This window comes from Myripristis murdjan, chromosome 11 (genome assembly GCF_902150065.1).
Source record: "Myripristis murdjan chromosome 11, fMyrMur1.1, whole genome shotgun sequence".
Lineage (NCBI taxonomy): Eukaryota > Metazoa > Chordata > Actinopteri > Holocentriformes > Holocentridae > Myripristis > Myripristis murdjan.
The window spans coordinates 9,293,254-9,308,992 of record NC_043990.1 but is presented as its reverse complement, the minus strand read 5'-3'; the positions used below and the strand labels follow the sequence as shown (position 1 = coordinate 9,308,992).

At 40.1% G+C, this 15,739-nt stretch overlaps 3 protein-coding genes across 3 annotated transcripts; 1 reads left to right on the top strand and 2 right to left on the bottom strand.

Moving 5' to 3' along the window:
- Window positions 1–130: 130 nt before the first annotated feature.
- On the top strand, window positions 131–3,436 carry mycbp (MYC binding protein). Its single transcript, XM_030064375.1, has 5 exons — window positions 131–270; window positions 537–609; window positions 767–815; window positions 2,986–3,115; window positions 3,230–3,436. Exons 1-5 carry the CDS (start codon window positions 256–258, stop codon window positions 3,272–3,274), a joined length of 312 nt encoding a protein of 103 aa, XP_029920235.1. The 5' UTR covers window positions 131–255; the 3' UTR covers window positions 3,275–3,436.
- A 1,026-nt stretch (window positions 3,437–4,462) lies between these two features.
- On the bottom strand, window positions 4,463–6,620 carry gja9b (gap junction protein alpha 9b). Its single transcript, XM_030064374.1, has 2 exons — window positions 6,468–6,620; window positions 4,463–5,993 (listed from the first exon to the last, which is right to left on the bottom strand). Exon 2 carries the CDS (start codon window positions 5,975–5,977, stop codon window positions 4,463–4,465), a length of 1,515 nt encoding a protein of 504 aa, XP_029920234.1. The 5' UTR covers window positions 5,978–5,993; window positions 6,468–6,620.
- Window positions 6,621–9,083: 2,463 nt separating this feature from the next.
- srsf10b (serine and arginine rich splicing factor 10b) lies at window positions 9,084–14,657 on the bottom strand. The gene is made up of 6 exons (XM_030064119.1): window positions 14,477–14,657; window positions 12,252–12,356; window positions 11,049–11,152; window positions 10,657–10,828; window positions 10,489–10,542; window positions 9,084–10,042 (listed from the first exon to the last, which is right to left on the bottom strand). The coding sequence occupies exons 1-6, from the start codon at window positions 14,539–14,541 to the stop codon at window positions 9,814–9,816; spliced, it is 729 nt and encodes a 242-aa protein (XP_029919979.1). The 5' UTR covers window positions 14,542–14,657; the 3' UTR covers window positions 9,084–9,813.
- Between the last annotated feature and the right edge of the window lie 1,082 nt (window positions 14,658–15,739).

Here is a 15,739-nt window from a genome sequence, read left to right as displayed (position 1 = left end):
TTCTCGCTTTCTTAAAACATTAGAAATCATGAGGAAACTAAAATAAAAAAAATAATAATAATAATAATAATTAAAAAAAAGTACTTTCTTAAACGTCACTTCCACTCAGCCCCTGGATTGTTGTCATGCGTTGTTATGGCAACGGCTCCACGCGCCGCGGAGTGGAGAGTCGGTTGAGACAGCGTCCAGCCCAGCTGCGGACAGGGAGCGGCAATCACTCAGTATCGTCAGATTTAACCATAAAACGTCGCATTCATGGCGCATTACAGAGTGAGTATGCGGGAATATCCTTTAGTGAAGCTCAACGTCTCGTTTAGGGCGAGGTTTTTGTCGCTGCTCCGTGTTAAAGCTCGTCTTCTCCGGCAACTACACACCAAAATGCGAGCCAATCAACACAAACTCGACACCTGCTTCCTCTCCTCAGGCTGGGATACACACAGATAAACCAAAATATTAGCATGTCTATCGGCAAAATATCCTAGGGGAAATAAATGTCCCTATGTGCGAAATTAGTGATGTTTTTCTTTTGTTTTCAGGGCTCCGAGTCGAAAAGAGAGCAGTTCAGGAGATACCTGGAAAAAGCTGGGGTCCTTGACAGTCTCATCAGTGGTGGGTACTTTAATAAATATTGCAGGAAATACACATACTAAAGCTTTTTGCTATTAGTTCATTTTAAGTCCATTTTGTGACTTGTCACCCACTATAGTCTGTGCTCTGTCATCATCATCATCATCATCATCATCATCATTTTATTTCCTTCTTACAGTCCTGGTGGCACTTTACGAGGAGACGGATAAACCTAATAATGCCTTGGAGTATCCTTTTTAGAGATATCTCTTTACAAGTAACAGACACCAGGACTAACTTTGTCCCACTCTACTCAAGTAAGACTGTTTATTAATAGAGTCACGAGAATATATGTTTTTTTGTTTTGTTTTGTTTTGTTTTGTTTTGTTTTGTTTTGTTTTGTTTTGTTTTTTTTTGGGGGGGGGGGGGGGGGTCTCAGAAACAAAAGGAAATAATACTAGGTGCAAACAGTTGTTAGGTAGTAAACTCCAGGTAAATGCATGGTGCTCTTGAGGTCAAAATGATCAGCAAGAGCAGAGGAGGCTTTTGAGCCTAAGGTGAAAGTTAAGATGCCTTTATTGGGTGGATGTCTTTATTGGAAAGAGGACTGCTCTCTCCAGCCACACCCGGAGGAAGACCCAGTGCGAGTTTAACCGGTTGGCGTTCCCCTGACGTTTGTATTATTTTATCTTTGATATACTCTAACCAATAAAGGCATTTTAAGTTAACATCTTTGGCTCAGTGCGAGTGTGCCTGACGAAAGTCCAGAGGCTCCTCTTCTGTCTATACATATATATTTTTGGGCAATGTCCTGGGCCAAGGTAAGGTAAACTTGTTGTGTTTGTGGCTTGCTGAGGGTGGAAATAGAGTACTCAAGTATATTAGTGCAGCGCTGTTTGCTTTGGTCAGGTTAACCTCACAGTCACAGGACACATTCACAAACCCAGCCTGTGTATTGGTGTATCCTGGTGTTAGTAACTCAGGACTACACTCACAGTTTTACAAGTACAGTACATTGGCCAGCAGAGTGGCGTAGTGAGCAGGGATTTCTTTCAAGGAGCTGGTTATTATGAGTCACCACAATACTTGCCGTTATTTTCCACCTGTTCTGATCAGTGAAGCAGTAGAGGAGTTTGAATATCTAGGAACCTTTTTGATGGCAATTTTACAGCCAACAAAGAATACATCTTTTCTTTTTTTTTTTTTCTTTTTTTTTTTTTTTTAAAAAAGGCAATGCAATGCTTGTATCTAATCAACAAGTTGGATTCATATGATCTAAGCAAGGAAATTTTAGAGACAGTTTACAGAATCTTGCTTAAAGTGTTTTAACTTTTAATATGTGTACATGATATAGGAGCACCCAGGGTCCAAGTGCAAAAATAGACTATCCAGAATTATAAACATAGCCAGTAACATTACTGGGAAAGAGCAGAGATTACGAGGATGTTCATATAAAATGCAGCTAAAACAAAAAGCAGGACAAATTTTGTCTGATTCTGATCGCGTTTTAAAGAATTCATAAAACTGCCCTTGGGAGGGCGCTATAGAGCTACTGCAGCAACTGAGAACATTTATAAAAGTCTTTCAAACCAAATGCAATAACTCTGCTAATCTCATAAACAGCATTCACACTGGAACCATGACCATTATTGTTGTCTGTACTCTGCATGTTGTGTTATTATTATAGGTGGATAGATAGATGCATTTTATTGATCCCAAAATTGTAAATTCCTGTGTTCCAGCATCAGGTTGTACAGACATTGCACAGGGACAATTGTAGATGACACAAAATATACTTCTTAGCACTATGAGAAATATATATCTTTCAGAAAAATAAACACAACAAGTAACAACATAAATAAGGCGGATCAATATAGGAAAAAAAGAAAAAACTATGCATACCCTATGAGTAATAAAAACTAAAATATATCTATAGAATATTTATAGACCTGTCACCTTTGAACCTTTGCATAGAATGTATGTATAATGAAATATATCTGCAAAATATTGATAAAAAAGAATATGTATATCTAAAATAGATGTGATAATGTATAATCTTACTGTTGTATGTATTTTGATTTTCTATGATGCGTTTTAATCAACTTGTGAACCCAAAGGCAAATTTAAATAAAGATCATCTGTCCATCTAATTATCTGTCTTGACCTAGTGGAGGTCGGCTCAAACTTCTTCTGTAGTTTGTCCACGAACAAAACTCTGAATCCAAACCAGCTCCAAAGGCACAGGTGCTGATCAAACAAGTATCACACTGCCTTTGGGTATGTTTAGGCCTTTATGTGTGTTAGCCTGCTGTTGCGAGGCAGAGTCAGCACCATACCTCACCCATTAAGCTATGTCACAGCTGCAGATTATTCTGAATGTTCAAGAGACTACATGGACCTTCACACACACACACACAGTTTTGTGAAGCTCCACCTCGGTGCGGCCGACTCAGAGCCAGCCAGTGCCGAGGCCCTTCGCGTGGAAGTGGCCGAGCTTCAGCAGAAGTGTGAGCTGCTCATGGAGGAGAACAAAGAGCTGAGAAACAGGGTGAGAAGCTGGAGAAATGTCCTCCAAAATACTCACAGTTTGTATCATTAGTTTAGTATTCATATCATTATTTTGAATGTTGTAAATTAAATCTGCAAATGTATTATTCCTCAGTTGTCGCAGTATGAATCGCCGCCTGAAGAAGGAGCAGCCGAGTAGAGAGGAGTTTGGTTGTTGCTTTTCAAAAAAAAAAAAAAAATGTTATATGTATATGTTAATTACCCACTGATGGCTGTACAGTGTATAGTAAGATCACTGTTGAGATTTGTTATGCAATAAGGCAACTTTTTCTTTCTCGTTAATAAAAATGGCTTTTGCACCGTTCAGCATCATTTTGTTGATGTATAAAACTGATGCTCCTCTGTTCTCAACCACAGATTTTGTTTTGCAACTCATTCATTGATTTGAAATAACTTGACACAAATATAATGATACTTTGTTAGAATCGCTTTATTTTGTCATAAGAACTATATATAATTGATATAAATAGCATGTCTCCGTGTGAAGTAAAAAAAAAAAAAAAAAAATCATGTAAAAGCAATAAATTGCATGTCACTGTCAACCATCCTGATACAAAATTGAGATCTGATAGAAAAGAACAAACTGAAAAATATATTTATATATAAATATATTTTAAGCATTTTATCCCAACATGCAAAGTTTTTTTTGATATTTTTTTGTTTTCCTTCAAAGTGTTGCAAACATTTTCAGATCTGGGTGTTTTGTGTAGTTCATGCATTTAATGTTTAATTTTTCAAGTTATTTTGGAAGGACTGACATAAACAGGTAAACACTAAATAAGATATAGATTGTGGTATGTAGAGAGTTCACACTGCACTAAAGCGTGCTGGAACAGAGTTTGGAGCCATCAAAACAATGTTATCGATTCAAAATATCAGGTTACGTAACAGAAAATTTGTGCCTAAGGCAGCGTTATAGATTTTTTTATGTTTCCGTTTTCCATTATTTTGTTTTTAACTGTGCTACAGGATGCAACCCCAAAATTTATGTCCCTCTGAATCTATATAGCAGATCTGGATAAACAAAGAAACAAAATAATGTTTTGTGTTTTGTGGCTTTAATGTTAATATCACTAAGCCTAACAGCTGCTCAGTTGTTGTGGGTGTTCTTTACAATCAACGGCTTACTCTCTTATAAAGAAAGGATATCCATAGCCACACTAATAAAAGCTTTTTAACTTTTGCTGCAAGAGGTTTCTTCACTTCCTTTTTTTGATTTTTTTTTAAGAACTAAAAAAAGCATGAAAAGTACAAACAATATCAGGTCCACATAACTTGCCAACAAACATGGCCAGCAGTGAATTTCTGTGGCGTTGCTGGCAACTGTTTAGATCTGGAGATCGGTCGGGGCTCGCCGGCTGCTGGCGCTGCTTGCCGCTGACACTCGGCTTTTGGGAGAGGAGGCCGTGGGACTGTTGCTCTCCCGGCTGTGCCGAGATAAAGAGCTCAGCTCCCCTGCAGAGTCTGGGCTCTGGGGCCGGCTTGGTCTCTTGCGCTCAGATTTTGAAAGGGTCCTGGTTCGATGGACAGCAAAGCTGCTGTGTGGCTTGATGTTCCCGGAGTAGGAATCCCCACTGTCTGAACCGTTCCCCTCCATCACTGTGGAGCAGTTCCACGGTGGACTTACCCTTCGTGATTTCCTTGCGATGCCTGACAAGGCGGTGCATGAGGAAGTGTCTGCTGTGGGGAGGGTGGGATAGTCAGAGCTCCCACACTCCAGGTCCTCATGATGGGGTAAAGTCCTGGAAAGATCCTCAGGCTCGTCCTGTTTGTCTACAGGAGGAGAGCGAGTCTCACTGCTTGTGTTGTTAGAGTTGCTGTTCTGCTCAGTGGGACTTGGCATTATATCCTTGCTGTCCTTGTGGCTGTAAGAGCCCGGCTTTGCTCCAGGGTCTCCCTGTATGGGAACGAAGGCAGATGAGGCACTGAGCAGAGGGTAAGTCGGGCCGTTGCCCTGCTTCTCCAGCAGTAATGTGTATCCACTCGGTGCAGTTGGAATCGTACTTTTGCGCCCCACAGAGGTGCCCATGCAAACCTGATGCACAACAGAGTTCTTTTTTGATTTGTTGCCATAATAGTCATCAAGGTCATCCTTAAGATGGGGGTAATAGTCCAATATACCCTTTTTGAGCTTCTTATAGCCCAAGTGCATGATCTCAAGTAAGCTGAGAAACAGAGATAGGCAGGCAATCACCTGCATGAACATCATGAAAATTGTTTTCTCTGTGGGTCTGGAGACAAAGCAGTCCACGACATTTGGGCAAGGCTCCCTTTCACACTTGTAGAGAGGGCTCAGGTGGTGGCCGTAGAGGATATACTGGCCCATCATGAAGCCAACCTCCACCACTGAGCGAGTAACAATGTGGGCCACATAAGTACGCAACAAAGAGCCCCTCAGCGGTGCCTTGTTGAGCTTGCCCTGCTCCAGCTGCCTCATCTCCCGCTCAATCCGCCTGCGTACCTCCACCAGCTCCACATCCACTGACTCCAGCTCCCGACGAAGGGCCACCTTCTTACAGTGACGCTCCTTCTCCAGAGCCCGCAGCTGGTAGATGGCATGACCCATGTACACCAGGGAAGGTGAGGACACAAAAATGACCTGCAGCACCCAGTAGCGGATGAGGGAGATGGGGAAGGCTTCATCGTAGCAGACGTTGCGGCAGCCGGGCTGCTCGGTGTTGCAGATGAAGTCTGACTGCTCGTCGTTCCACACGTCCTCAGCAGCAACGCCCAACACCAGCATCCGGAATATGAACAGGATGGTTAACCAGATTTTGCCAACCATGGTGGAGTGGATGTGCACCTCCTCCAAGATCCCACCAAGGAAGTTCCAGTCTCCCATTTTCACGCGAGCAGTGCTATAATTATTGGCAGACAAATTAATGTTTTTGTTTGGTCATTGATTTGTTGTTGTGGCCGTGGAATTTAAAAGAGAAAGCTTTCATTAATTTATAGATCATCATCTTATTTTACTGGGTCTAACATTTGACTAGGCTTTAAAACACCTGAAAAAAGCAGCATGTGAAACATAAATCAAAGGATACTTTTTCATTAATATTAAATATATACAAATGTTAATATGAACACTGTTGTTAATATTTTTCATTAGCATTTTAATGTCATCTGCTAATAAGTGAAGAACTGGCAATTATTACACATGAACCATAATCATTTCAAAATAGTCATGCAGTAAATAATTGTAACACGATATTGTTCTTGAGACAGCAAAAAAGAGAAAAGCATTGCAATGTATAAAGCTGAAAGGTTTTACCCACTGCATTGTTGTAAATCTACTTACTGATAAAGATTTAATTTGAAGTGACTCAACTTACCTTTCATTTTCGGTAGGAAATGTAAAGATAAAGGCTTGCTGCAATAACAACCTGCTGTTAAACACAATCCTGACTGCATGGATAATCTTTTTTTTTTTTTTTTGCACAATTGCAAATTGTAATTTAATTGCTGAATGAGGTTTCTGGCTCCACCGCTGGTGAAAACTAGGAAAAAATGATCCCTGCTGGTTGTACTTGTTCAGAACTTATAGCCTGCCAAGAGAAATCAATGTTGTGCTGTGCTGCCATTTACCTTGCAGCGGTATGAATGGACTGCCGGTGGTGATGATGATGATGGGTCCTGCGAGACATTGGGGGCTGAAACGTATTGCCAAATATTCAATTGTTGGTTGCCCACTCTGGCTGCTTTCCAAGGGCCCCGAACTTGGTTGACCCTCCTAAATTCACCCCTTGTGCTGCAGGTCAGCGCGTGGAGAGCCCGTATCCTGGGTTGGCCCCGGATCTTCTGTGGTGGGAGGTTTCTGTTTGCTGCCCTGAAGGTACATAACAATCCTATGATCATCATTATTTCTGAAATGGCTAATTATGCCCATCTGATCATAGCATTGACTGCCTCTTTAGGGTCTACGTTGTACAGTGAATTAGCATCCCCTCAACAAATTCATGAGCAATGTAAAGTGTTTACTCCTGAGGTGCAAGTCAGACCTCATTATTAAATCTTGTAGTTGCACTTTATTAACACACCAATTATCTTACAGCCTCAATTATGCTCTCATCAAAGGTCTTCACATCAGCTCTACTGGTAAATTTTTGAGTGAGCTTTAAGAAGCTACTGTACTTAGTTAGAATCTCAGTGACTGAAAACTAAAACAACAGACCCTGAAATAATCCCTTACCTTATTAGAGAATATCCAAGTCCATGGTTTTCATTGCACCTACAGTGGCAGCATCTTAACCCCTAACTGAACTGAACAGTCATCCTCGGCAGCAAAACATTTTTCTGCAACCATTTCTGTCTTTCGGGACATTATCGTTTGTGCTACGACCACAACTCTGCCTGCATGGACCACCGACCACATTTCTGTCCAGCCTCATCCCCCCTGCACACTCAGCCGCTATATTCCTGCTAAAGACCAGTTCAATCATGTCAATCATTGCCTTGGGATGTCAACTGCCTTCCTGTACACTGCAAATTGGTCCCGGTCACAGGCTCTCAGATTGTGTTATTTATGTGTAATATATATATGCCCCAAGTGGAGACCAAAGCTCTGACCACTGATGTTGTATGGGCCAGCACTTGCAAAACAAACCTCAACAATTTGCTTTTGCTGCAAAGGCAATTTGTAAGAACAGTATAAAAACAGATAGACATACACACTGAAATTTAGAAATCCCAAATATATATTATCTGAATAAATTACAAATTTGTTTGTTCACTTTTTTTTGTAGATATAGATGCGGACTCCCAATATTTTGGAGTGGCACTGAAATTGTGGGTCTATCATTTTTCATTTTTATGCAGCATGCCCCCCTATTCAACTTTTATAATTTCCTTTCTCTTCTTTGACACATTTTTTCATGCATTTCTTTTTTTAAAAAATGATTCTCTACAAACTTCTTATTCAATCATTGGAGGTGAGGCACCTAAGTCTTTTTTCTTGAAATGAAACTTGTACTCTTTTTTTTCGTAAATGTAATTATGTTGCTTTTGTGCAGTATAACACTTACAATTGCCTGTGTATGAAATGTTCTTTATAAACAAAGCTGCCTAAACTAAACCATGATTTCCTCTCCGAGCTACACATCATACCGAACCACTCCCTTTGACCTTTTTCCCCTATTGGACTTTTTTTTTTTTTTTTCAGTGTCTATGCACAGTGGCTCTGTCACTTTTAATTGGCCAAACAGGCATATTTGCATCCTACTGTGTTTTTGTTCATCCCAGCTGTGCTTAATACAACTAAAAATGGACCCCCACACTACCACTGTACTTTTTTCAATCAATGTATTTTTTCAATACCGTGATCAATAGGGCATGTCCGATTTCATACATGGTTGGTTCTCTGTGATTCCAATTAAGTTGTTCCTCCCAGCTACCATGATTTATATTCCATTAACTGGAAATCAATTGGCATGCCTCGTCTGACAAGCCATGCAGGCGTGTGCTCCTCCCTTCCCAAACAACTACTGTTGCACACGGCCCTTGAGCAAGGCACTTTGCCCGCAGCTGCTGCAGTGGAGCTGCACACTGATCAACAGCAGCACTGTGGTTCCTCAGATACTCTTTTTAAGTCAAATCAACAAATTTACTCAGTGATGCACAGCAAGGCAAAAAGACGTTAAAATATAGTGAGGGGTTAAAAAAATATAACATTTAAAAGAAAATTGGTTAAAAACTATCTATAACCAACTTGACTTGGGCAGTGGGAGCTGCAGTTGTCTACATGAAATAAAACCAATCAACTGTAACTTCAAGCCTGCACTACTCTTCCCAAAAAAAAAGTCACAGTTGCTAGGAAGGTCCTGAGGGCTTCACTTAATGAATGTGACACCAGCGCCAGTGACTGCAGCTGAAAAAGAGCATCTATGGTCTAAGTATCTGCCTACTGGGTTGATTATGATTTGCAAATAAAAATCTGATGCCACACTGTTTCCTATATGTTATCCGTTTATTACTTTCAAAATAATGTCTTCATTTTTTTCAACAAGTTAACTAAAGATAAAAGGTTAGGAGGTTTAAACATGCAAATAGTGACAAGATTTATTCTGGAAAACCATTTATATAGCCACGTAAACACAAAATTGTTGCTCTTCAGAACATTTCTGGGTATTTGGAGCAGTTCCAAAATGAAGAGAAAAAAAAAAGAAGGAAGAAAAGTGGCACCTACTCTCAGAGAAAACAACTGATATCACAAAATCAGAACACTGTAGTACATTTTAAACAAGAGGTGGTAGTTTAAGTCATTGGTAGACAAAATTCTAACACTTGAAAAGTGACTGGATTTTCAAACTTTTGAGATACGCCCCGCCAACTCAACATTTGCTGTATATATAAAAAAGGCAATGAAAACTCCTCTCAGCGGACTTCTCCTGAGCATGGAAACTGCTGAAATGTGTCTGATATTCCGCGGCTCTCCTTACCAAAAGACATTTAATAAAACCAAAGGACCAGCATTGTTCTCAAGACAAAGGAACAAAACATAAGCATTCCACACCTGGTTTAGTGGGATATCACAACATTCAATTTCATCCCTTTTCAAAATCAGAGAGAACATTTCGTACAAACAAACCATTTCTTTTTTTTTGGCAGATGACCAATGTTTTAACCATTTATACCCCATCCCTTTTTGCAGGCGTGGGGTTTAGAGGAGGGAGCAGATAGTTCCTAGTGTCCTCCTGACTTGCGTCCGGCCCAAGACCGGGACCGGGACCGAGAGCGAGAGCGTGATCTTGATATGGATCGGGACCTGGATCGGGAAGGGGAATGTGTTCGTCGCACTTCCTCCTGGGTGTAATGGGAAGTTGAGGGCGGGTGGACGTTCTCTTGTGGAGTCACAGATCTGGAGCGTGATCGAGACCTCCCTCTGGATTCTCTTCGGGGTCTTGGCCTGTATCTGTAGAGAGGAACAAACAAGGAAATTGGCTGGAAAAGAGAAAACTGGACAGCACCCCTGTGAGGCCTGTGGAGACCATGAAGTCAGGCCATGCACAAATAAATGAATCACAATCACTTTAACAAGTGCAATAATGTGGAGGAAATATGAGAAACGATGTATGAACTCACATGGTGACATATGTACTTAGTAGCAAGGGTATAATGTGACTTGGACTGGCTGCTGTATAGGTGTGGTTTATGTTATCTGGACAACTCAACATCAATCAAGCTGCTAATCACAGGGAAGTACACCAAAATGACACTGAAACACTTTTGTGTCACTGATTATCTTGAATTTCTAGCCCTCACTTCATTGTCCTACATGTAAAATCCTGATAACTCAAACCATATTTTATTGATGGTGAGTGAATGGTAAAAAAAAATTTAGCTGCTGAGAGGATTCACCTGTCATCCTCACGACTCCTGCTTCTTCCTCTTCCATACATCCGTCCACGTGAGCTAGAAATAAAAAGTTTTTTTTTTTTTTATTCAACACATTCAGGTAAAACATGAAACTCTTGGTAATAACGGTGTCAGGCTGGACAAGTTGACAAGCTCTTCAAGAAAACTTACTCTCGTGGACTCTCAGAGCGTCGGGGCCGGCGCTCATATGAGGGGCTGCGGGATCTGTATCGGTCATGGCTGCGGCTGCGGGAACGGCGTCGTCGACTGTCCCGGTCGTAGTCGTCGTAGCGTGAGGACCTGCCTGGAGATCTCCTCTCCTTTGATTTCATCTGACTCGGTGCTGTCACACACAATAAAGTAGGAGACTTTATTGTGGAGACCAATAAAGTCTTGAGGAGACAAAGCTCAGCCCAATAATGGAAACTGCATGGATCTTACAGATATCAAGTTCTGTGTCCTGTGTGTCTTTCTGTGTGTGTCTGTCTGTGGCTAATCCGTGGTTTTGAATTTTGCTATTTTAATTCATGTTCAATTTTCTAAACTGAAACATACACACTTACTCTTTCTGTCACCCTGGGCAAACTGGATTTCAATCTGCCGGCCACACACCCACTTTCTGTCGAGGCTGTGAAGAGCATCCTCCGCATCGCGAACGTCTTCAAACATGCTGGGTTGTTAAGGGCTTTGTTTGTTGTCTTTGTATTAGTAAGGCCACACAAATTTAAACAAATGCTTAATTTTTGCCCCAGAAAGCTGAATTGAGCAAAGATAAATCAATTCCTTCTCATGTGATAAGGTAATAATTTGATTATAACAGTTGACTAATCAAGAATTGATGGACTTCTTGTTTTTGTCATTCACAGCTGCTTTATACGCAGTGCTAGCAGATTTTTAGGTTTTTTCCTTCCTTTCCTTTCAGACAAAACTCAATTAAACATTTACTTTAATTTGTATGGCCCAATACACAGGTAAAAAAAAGTCATTTTTTAAAATTTAATTTAGATATTATGTATTGTTTTATAGGCAAAGTCAATAAAAGACTAATAAAACACTGTAATTCAATTGGTAGAGATAAAATATGAAGCAAACATATTAAATGCATGAAGCTGTTGTCTATGGGATCGCAACACCACAAATAGATTACAAAAAATTTAAAAAAATCGAATTATATACATTAATGCTTCATTAAGTTGTGTTCTGATTAAAATTAAAATGTCAATGCTGACACCTGATTTTGTCATCATATTGAATTTGTGGATTTGTCTTGAGAGGATACAAAATAATTCGAGCATGTTACCTTAACCAAGCTTGACTTTGAACTTCATCTTGATCTTTACACTCTTATCGACTCCCAGAGGGACTTGGGTTTTCCTGCTTGCCTTTTCCTCTTAAACCTCTTTTCTTTTCCCCACTCTTTGCCGCCATATCCAAGCTTTGTCTCCGTCCTCCCTTTTCCTCTTCATGCTTTACATTCTCTTTTCAAACTTTTCCCTCTCTCTGTATCCTGAAGGCCTCTGTGACTTGTCTTTACAGCTACTCTACACGGGTCTTTGTTACTCTGTGTGGCCGGTTCCACAACTGGATGCTTTTACAATTTCTGAAGCAATGACAAAGAAATGTAAGTTAGATATTTACATTAAATTATGTGCAAGCAAGATATAACATACACAGCACATCTCCTCTGCTGAAAGAAAATTAAAATTGTTAGCATGTATCAAGAAAACATTTGGATTTAACTCTTCTCACTCATTAGGAAAGGATATTGAATGTATGCAAATCCTCTTGGTTGACGTGTATAGAAGTCAAGTGGGATGTAGACATCTACTATGGGCCCATAACGGCCAAACTCACGCCGCAAATCCTCAGGCCTGAACACCGTAAATACAAGCATAACTCAACTGACCACCTACCCATATAATCAACTAATAACATCTTGAAAAATACTGGTGAGTGGGATATGATATGCAAACTTGATGTGCAATGTACAATGCAACCACGAACACAGGACTTAGCCTGACATGACTAGATATACATATGGGTGACAAATTAAAGACTAAACCAACATGAAAGTGTCTTAATAAGATGTTTGGTCACCGCAAGAGCAGCTTCAACACTCTTTGACTCTACAAGTCTCTGCAACTCTACTGGAGGGCTGGAGCTACAAGATCCTGTACACTGAGAGGGCTGCAGTGCATAAAGCCCACAGTACACTGAGGGGGCTGCAGTGCATAAAGCCCACATTACACATTTGAGAGTTTAGTGGTGTAGTGTGTAGTTTGCACCACCAAATGCTACAGGCCTGAATGCTGGAACCCCCACAGTGAGAGGGTCCACTGGCTCTCTTATGCTGTGTGGGCGATTTTCCACTTATATTCTGACTGATCACCTTGATCCTATATTAACATTTAAATCCCGATGAGGATGAATGCCCCCATACACAGGGGACAAGCACTCACAAAATGGTTTGATAAGGATGAAAATTATGTGAATCATGATGCCGTGACCCTCACAGTCACTACAACTCACATGGGAGATTTTTGACAGACGTGTTAACCAGCTCTGCATCACGATCATCATCATCAAAACACCAAATGAGAAGGTAGCTTTTGGAAGAATGGTGCTCTATCCTTCCTGTAGAGTCTCAGAGACTTGTAAATCCCTCAAATTTACGAACAATTTGTATACTGTATATTTCTTCTAAATTTGCACATTGACCTACCTCTATGCACATTTTATACACCCATGCACACGTTTTTTTCTGTTTTTTTTTTGTTGCACTTAGGTTACTTAGGTTATTCTGTTGTACTCAGATCTTATTCTGTTATACTTAGATCTTATTCTTTATTTCTATTTTTTTATTTACTTAATCTGTAATCTGTGGATACTGCTGAAGAAAATGTGAATTTCCTGCGGGATGAATAAAGTATCTACCTACCTACCTACCTAATGAATTGGGGCCAATTTGACTGAGGTGATTCAAACCTCCAGAAACTGATTACTATAAAACTTGTTTATGTGTCAGGTACTTTATGTATCTAAATAGCCCTTTAAATAAAACACAACCTGCCCCACTTAACCCCTTATACGTCAAAGTTCCTGTGGAAATCATGTTGTTTTTTTTTTTCCCCTCCCAAATGTCATATTACCTATCAGTGATTCTCACACTACTACAGGTGTGGTAATGTTTGGTTAGGGCCCTTAAAGCAGAGGGACGTTTTTGGCTGATTATAAATGGCATTTTAGAATTCCCCAGTGTCATCCAAAACAGCTGACCCCAGAGAAACACTGATGCACAATTAATGTTCATCATGTATTAAGAGACGTTTAACACTGAATGAGGTCAAACTGAGCCCGAAGACAACAGGAGGGTTAATTTGTCACCCTTCTGGAGGATTTCTCCTGCATGAAATCGGGTTACACTCATTTGCATTTGTGAAAAACCTTTATTTATCGATCATGTGCGGCGTGCACGGGTCAAACTAACAAATAAACACGCATGCCAATTAGGACAAACAATGCACGTGCATCCCCTAACAACAACACTGATTTTGTTATGTTAGCCGCATTAGCATGAACTTAGGCTAGCTAGGTCGTTGAATATGAACCAAATGGCTTATTAATCTTGGTTCCGACTCCTATTCGCACACATGGACAGCTGTTTTAGGCTTCGGTAAGCAAATTAAACGCCAAACAAACACTAACAAAGCCAGTCGTTAAGTTGCGACCGACGTCGTTTACGTTAGGAATATAGAAAATAACGTTAACCGACACGTAAGGTTAACAAAGAAAATACATTAAGGACAGCGAAAGAAAGGCCATGCTACGGGTAAAAAAAAATCACAGTATTTCTCATTTTCAGTGCACACATGGGTTAGTTAACTTGTGACTCCTCTAAGCGCTTACCGTTAGATGGTTAGCTCACCAAGCTAACGTTAGCATTAGTTAGAGCATGATTTGTGTTCGCAGCCGTGCTTCAGTGCGGACTCACCTGGACTCATCAGAGATATTTCGGACGAACAGAGACGTGTTTGGAGGCCTCATGTATCTGGCCATAATCACAACTCGTGTAACTTGTGTGTGTGAGTTAGCTAGCTACACTCGCTGCTAAGTTTATTTAGAGAAAAAGAAAAAAGCTGCAACGATAAAGGTTGAGCGCATGCGCAGTAACAACGCGCCTTCCTCTTCTTTTTTTCTTCTTCCCTGTCTGCTCACTCCACATCTTCCTAATAGTCCAGTCATTTTACAAAAAAAGCCTAGGACAAATTGCAAGAGAAGCAAACTCAACTGATTTTGGATCCTCAGTTTGTCCTGAGTGAGGGGAAATCCCATTGGTGGAAATTAAAAGGTTACTATATATATAGTAATATATACTATATACTATATATATAGTAACAGATATTTAAACAGTGAATTAAAAGGTTACTATATATATAGTAACCTTTTAATTCACTGTTTAAATATCTGTTCTGGCATTTATTCCTTATATTCCTTATTAGCGCATATCAGATCAGATAATGTGTGATATGCATGTGTAAACAGAATAATTCAAAGAACTTGTAATTGACTTTTTTTCTTGTCTTTGTGTGTGTAATCAACTTGTGAATTTTTATAGTGATATCTGAAAGTAAAATTTTGATCACTTTCCCCTGTGTGTTAAAAACAGTGTTTTTTGGTATTATATGGTCATAAATAGGTGATTTTCAAAACTTTCCACCAATGGGATTTCTTGGGACTTTTTTCCCCTCACTCAGGACAAACTGAGGATACAAAATCAGTTGAGTTTGCTTCTCTTGCAATTTGTCCTAGGTTGACCCCAATTTTGGCCTAAAATTACTGGACTATAATGGAGCTATTGTTACAGTTAAAGAAAGGGAGAGGAAGTTAAAAGACACCGTGTGAGAGGTTTAAGTCAGCCAGTGTCGATTACACACACCAAGACCCAGGGCACACGCTCATATCTAGTGGACAGCCCCACAGGTACACACCACCTTGACTCCAGAGACATTACACCTGTTCCTGCCAGGACTAGGTTTGGCAGAGTGGTGGATAAACCCCACAGACTGGATGGACTTGATGAGCATAGCAAGTTATGAGAGAGTAAAAGTGAGGAAGTTGTATCTTCACCACATTTCACTGCTGCTGTACACGTACATTCATGCATGTGACAAATAAAAATCTTGAATCTTTGAGTTTAAGAAATGTTCATTCTGAATTTTTAAGTGTAATATGCAAGAAACACTTATGCTGAGTT